This window comes from Cladophialophora immunda, assembly GCF_000835495.1.
Source record: "Cladophialophora immunda strain CBS 83496 unplaced genomic scaffold supercont1.1, whole genome shotgun sequence".
Taxonomy (NCBI): Eukaryota; Fungi; Ascomycota; class Eurotiomycetes; order Chaetothyriales; family Herpotrichiellaceae; genus Cladophialophora; species Cladophialophora immunda.
In genome coordinates this window covers 636,806-642,966 of record NW_015622541.1, presented here as the reverse complement: position 1 = coordinate 642,966, position 6,161 = coordinate 636,806, and the positions used below count along the sequence as shown (strand labels likewise).

Genomic DNA, 6,161 nt, shown 5'->3' with positions numbered 1-6,161 from the left:
TTGCGTGGCCCGTTCTTGATCTGTTGGCAGATGGCCCTTTCGATCTCTCAGATCGTCGCAGCGTGTATCAATCAGGGAGTCAAGGCGTACCAGACGTCCTTTAGCTGGCGCTTTCCCACTGTCTTTCAAGTCCTCTTCCCGACCCTGGTGTTGCTTGGAGTTTGGTGGATCCCAGAGTCTCCGCGATGGCTGATCAGGAAGGGAAAACTCGAGGGCGCCAGAAAAGCTTTGGAACTACTACATCGCAATGAAAAAGACTACGACTATCAACAAGACATTGCTCAGATCCACCGAGCACTCGAGAGGGATCCAGCCACAAGCAATCGGGGCTCGTGGCTCGAACTTCTCACTGACACAGTCGAACGGAAGAAACTTATGTTCTCGGCTGGGGCCTTGATTGCTCAACAGATCAATGGCATCCAATGGTTCTATTATTTCGGCACTGATTTCGCGAAGGAAGTTGGTATTTCCGACCCCTTCCTAATGACCGTCATCGTCTTCACTATCCAGCTCTTTGTGGTCACCGCCGCCATGCTACTTTCTAATAAGCTTCCCCGTCGACCATTGATGCTCACCTGTTCGTGCATCATGATGTTCTCGATCTTCATGGTCGGCTGTATGGGCATCCCCAGTGCCGGCCAAGTCGTCCCTGAGAAGTACGGAAAAGTCATCATGTTCTTCATCATTCTGGAAATTTGTGCCGCGAATTTTTCGTGGGGTCCGCTTGGATGGAGCATTGTGAGTGTATCGGTCCAACACCTCAAGTATCCTAAGCATTCATGTGCAGGCTTCTGAGACCGCTGTTGGCCGCAATCGTAATCGTATCTTCGCCATCGCCGTCGTCTGCTTCTGGGTAAGTCACACATGCTCTATCTCCAAAACATATTCTAATGGAATGGGAGTCATAGACCTCGATCTGGGTTACCGTCTTCACACTTCCTTACCTCTACTATACTGCCAATCTCGGACCCAAGACTGGCTTCGTGTACACGGGCCTGTGCTGTTACACCGTGGCCTATGCCTACTTTTGCATCGGCGAAGTTCGCGGCCGCACGATCGAAGAGATCGAAGGGTTCTTCCGCGACGTGGGTCCTCCCCTTCTTGGTCACGGAGGATCTTGTTCTGACATTGCATTGCAGGGGATACCCGCCAGGAAGTGGAAAGTCCAGCCAAGGCGGGACTTGGTGGAGCATGTTTGTGTCGAGGCCAATGTGGGATACGTTCCCGCTGTTGAATCGGCCAAAGACATGCCCGCCAGTGTCGACCAAGTGGAAATGTCGGAGGATCTGGGTTGCCAGCAGGGTCATGTGGGTGGATTTGTGTAAAAATTATACTTGCAGCACCTATGTGCAGAGCCTTCGGCTACTTCTTGCAAAGGATGTCTCGGGCCCAAGGCGGCGACAAGGATAGCATTGGGAAGAGAGTGTAGTGCTGCCTACCGTGTGTGGTAACAGCGCAGATACGCTAGCCTACATTCGTTTACACTGTCTTACACGGTATAATTATAGCAGCCAGGTCCCCTCCATCTCTAGTTAGGCTGAACAAGATCCTCTAGCCGCTCTACCTACAACCACAACTGTTACAATTGCTCCTCGCCTGCTGAGGAGTGGTAACAACGTCTCAAGGGTCGCTTAAAGCGGCAACAACCCCATAGAGATCAAAATTTCAAAAGGAGGGGAAAATCATGCGCATCATCTATGGTTGTACTGTACTACGCTTTGTCCTTGTGTTCTGTCTCCAATCTCGGGTCACTTATCGAGAAAAATCGAACTAGTTGAATCGCCGAGCACTGTGCGTCTGCCGTGGAACGATGTGAGCACGGCGGGTTCTTCCATTTCCAGTTGGAACAGTATGGACTCAAGGGGTGCCCAGGGGAGAGCGACCAGCGGTCGAAGGACCACACGACCTTGCGATGCCTGCAGACGCAGGAAATCGAAATGCATGACCAAGGAGTCAGCCGATGTATGCACTATGTGTGAGATGCGCGAGACGCCTTGCACCTACAACGAGCAACGACCTGCTCGATTACCAACTTCGAGACAACACCCAGATGCCGGCTCGGACACACAGCGCTACCCTCTCTTGAATGGACAGCTCCTGGAGCCGCTCAGCTCCCTGTCCCCAATATCAGGGTCTCTGTCGAGCTACGTATCTCTCCAACAACCCCAAGAACGACCGAATCAAGTCTTTCCAGGGCCGGGAGCTGCCTCTGTCCCCGAGACATCCCTGCTGACAATTCCGGCCGACACTCCTGGGCAGGAGGCCATCGAGAAGACCCTAGGATCAGACTCAGAGCGCTTTGCTGAGCTCTATGGCCTCACAAGCGATATGGAGCCGATACTAATGGTCAGTGCTCCCTTCCTCCCTTGCTGTAATCCTTGCATTTGTTGACTGGCCGCAGCGTCATCGGCCCTATGATGTAGTGACGCACGAGTATCAATTACCTACCCATAGCATCCGCAAAGTACAAGACCAGGATAATGGTGTGAAGTATCCGGTCGTCTTTCACATGGTCTCTGATACCATGGCAATCGGCTTCCGTCATGATTCTGGTGAATCCGATGCCGTGGAGGCCATCGTCCATCCGCATGGCCCACGACTCGTACGGCTATTCTTCAGAACGGTCCAGCCATCATTACCGATCATATGGAAACAAGGATTCTTGGAGAGTTATCGCCAGTCATACCGAAACATTGCTGCCTGTCTGCTTGGAGCTATCTACTTGAACGCGATCAAGTGGTGGGACTACGATCCCCTGCTCGCGCCCACACCACGACCGGATGCTGTCAGCCTGCTGGAATCGACGATTTCTCTTGTCCAAAATGAATACCATCGGCCTCGACTTTCCTCGATCCAGTCCATGCTCCTCCTGCTGCAGTGTAAGCCGGAAGCTCCCCTGACGTCGGATCACACCTTCTCCCGAGGCCTCACCTCACAGATGCTTGCTATTGGAGAAGCCATTGGCCTTCATCTCGACGCTTCAGAATGGCTGATTCCAGGCTGGGAACGTGCCCTCAGGAAGCGCTTGTCATGGGCCGTCTACATGCAAGAGAAGTGGACGGCATTGGCATATGGAAGGCCGTCCCATATTCACGATGACAATTGGGACGTCAGAGATTTGGTCGAGTCGGATTTTTACGACTGTTCTGAGACGTTGCAGCCGGGAGCCGATGACTTCATGGCATCGTCTACGCCGGTCGGCACGATTCAATTCCAGCTCATGGTCAGACTCAGCAAGCTTTTGAGTGGCGTCTTGGAAACGTTCTTCACGGCCAAGGGAAGCCAAGATCAAGATACGGCTGCACTTTTGAAAGCTGCGCAACCCTTGCTCGATCAGCTCACCCTGTGGCACGCGGATCTGGTCCAATATCTCCCCGCTGCTCCCTATCAATCGAGGCAGTTACATTCACAAGGTACGTTGGGGGCATCGCTTCAGCTCCTCGTCAATTCTTTGAGGTTAGGTCACTCAACCGAACCTCTTTATGTTCCACCACTCATTTTAATTGTCCCCCCCGCCAGGTTTTGTCCATCTTTCGTACTATGGGGTCATGATCAATATCCTGAGACGATTGGTGAGATCGACCGCCCTTGCCCCCTTGTGCTTGGACCACGACGTACTCTCGCGTATTCGGCACCTGGCTTGGCAGACGGCCGAAAATGCCAACACGTTTGTGACATCGTTGCGAATCGACCAGCTTGAAGGTTTCTGGTATTTCCGTGAGTGACACCATTATCTCGACTCTTTTCTCCCGTGGTGGACTATACCCCCTGGCGTTTAAACCTCTCACGCCACGATAGCATCACCGTATCTCTTTTCCCTCATTGGATCCTTCAACACCCAGTTGATGGTGACTTCGGTCTCGTTGTCGGAGCGCAACCACTGGCGCGAAAACTTGACGTCGCTTCTCTGGGCATTCCGACTCCTCGGCAAGGCGAATGCGCACCTTCGCTATGCTGTTGAGCGGTTGGAAGGAGGGGTCATCCGGGGCATGGAACACGCCCTCGCCGTCAACATTGATCCGTCCACTCTAGATTCCAATGTCATAAGCCCTGGAAAACCGGACCGACACCAACAACAGCCGGCACCACAACAGCAGCAGCAGCAAGGAGAGCTTTTGTCGGCATCATCTGGCCTGATGAACACAAGCAACACTATTGATTTCGCCGACATCTCCCAGTGGGATCTCTCAGGCGCTGGTCTGGAGGCTTTTGACTGGTTGAGCGGGTTGGAGCTACAGGGGCTGGAAAGATAGGAGCCAGGCAAAGGCTCAGAGCCCTCCCCTCCCAATCTACCCATTTGAAGCATCCTCGCCAGACAGAGCGAGAGACCTGAGCCTCCATCTACATTGGAGAAATCCTAAGGCCAACGAGATAGTATTTGAAAACCTTTGATGCTATAAGCCTCAATACCCGGCCGTCTCGCACTCAGTCCCCGTGGCTGCGGCCCCATTCCAATAATCAACATGAGCAAAATATTCAAAGCCTGCTTCGCGAGAATATGAAGGGGAGGCGAGATGAAGGACGGTTGCGAGATGGCAAAGAACGGCTTCGTCCCGTCCAGAGCTCCGAAGTTGTAGACACTGAATTGAAAAGCAACCTACTGGTTGCAGCCAGGGACAGCTGTGGACACACTTTGGTACAGAATTACCTTGCAGGCTAGCAACCCTGATTGGATAGAATTTCATATGGGCGCGCACCCTATCGGTCAATCGTCCTCTTTTCGTTCTTGAAATCGGCCGGGTCGACTGATGCTTCATTGAACCCTGGCCGATGTTTGCAATCAGAAAATTTGCGATCAAGTTGACATCTCAGCCGCAGATCTCAGCAGGCAAACGTGGCATCGGGGCTGGCTCAAGGGGATCCGCAGCATGATGGTGCCATACACCGGGATACTTGTGCAGTAAGCCGCGGGCCGCAGGCGCGCGGCGCGGGTTATAGCACAGTGCGGGAAGACGAGATGCGGAGTGTAGATGGTAGACACATCGGTATACCACAGTATCCTGAGACTGGGTCAGGAGGAGGAGCATCACGGGACTAACTAGTTAGCCAGCCACTAAGTTACTACACGTACTCAGTAGCTTGGCTAGAATGTAGCTGGGGACCAGCCTAGGCATCTAATTAGGTACCTTAACTCGGGCACCTGGGCACCATGGCATCTAACTACGTCGGAAAGTGCGGGGTCGATTGGTCCAGAGATCCAGCCCACACACGATCATTTCCCACCTTCGACTTGCCGGGCCTCCGACCATCACAGCGTCTCGAATTTCCAACTCTCACATCTCCACCATTTGTATCCCACGCAGTTGTCGTCTGTTCGGCCTTTCCCTTAGCTGTTGCTCCACGGTCGCCGCCAATGTCTTCATCTACGAGCATTCTCCATCCCGGAGAACGGCCCCACCGAGCCTGCTTGAATTGCCGGTATGTTCTGCCCTTGTCGTCTGTTCACTCGACCGAGCGCGTTCCCGCGTACAACATAGCTTACAAAGGATCTAGGCGAAAAAAGGTTCGATGCCACGGAGATCAACCAACCTGTCGGTTCTGCGCACGCCTGGGTCAACCATGCCACTATCCAGAGTTGCGTCCTTTACCGATGTCGATGCTAGCGAATGATCAAGTGGGTGTCGAGAGAGGACGGGCTCGCCAGGGGGGCCACAAATATGTGAATTCAATTGGCTCTATCATCCTGCTAAAAAGGGTACTCATGATTCTCCTAGGACACGCTCGATTCGAGATTGTCGGCGTTGGAAGAGCGGCTGGGCGCGAGTGCGACACGCGCAGATCCGTCAGTACAATCGACACTTCCGCCGAGGAAGAGAGCTCACTGCTAACATATAACATGTGCGATAGCCCAACGTACTTTACCGATCCGAACCTCACTTCCAGCGGCTGGCCTACTTCCATAGGAAACGGCGACTTGACGTTAGACTTCGGCGAAATAGCACCATCTTCGGTACCCCCGAGTCTCTTCCCTGCGCCGTAAGGGGCCCCCGGCTAATTGGATCTACTCGAATAGTTGTTAATTCTTGTGAAGGAACCCTCCGTCCCATTTGACGTTTGCCGATCAGGAAATCGTGGTCAACAACTACTTCCGCTTCCATCACAACCAGCCTTACAGCTTCTTCCACGAAGAGACATTCAGGCAACAGCTACAGGCTGGCCTC

General features: G+C 53.2%; 1 protein-coding gene across 1 annotated transcript; it reads left to right on the top strand.

Moving 5' to 3' along the window:
• Window positions 1-1,714: 1,714 nt before the first annotated feature.
• Window positions 1,715-4,253, top strand: PV07_00191 (uncharacterized protein; the record flags this gene model as incomplete). Its single annotated transcript, XM_016386622.1, has 4 exons — window positions 1,715-2,346; window positions 2,402-3,413; window positions 3,520-3,717; window positions 3,799-4,253. Exons 1-4 carry the CDS (start codon window positions 1,852-1,854, stop codon window positions 4,251-4,253), a joined length of 2,160 nt encoding a protein of 719 aa, XP_016253550.1. The 5' UTR covers window positions 1,715-1,851.
• Window positions 4,254-6,161: the final 1,908 nt, after the last annotated feature.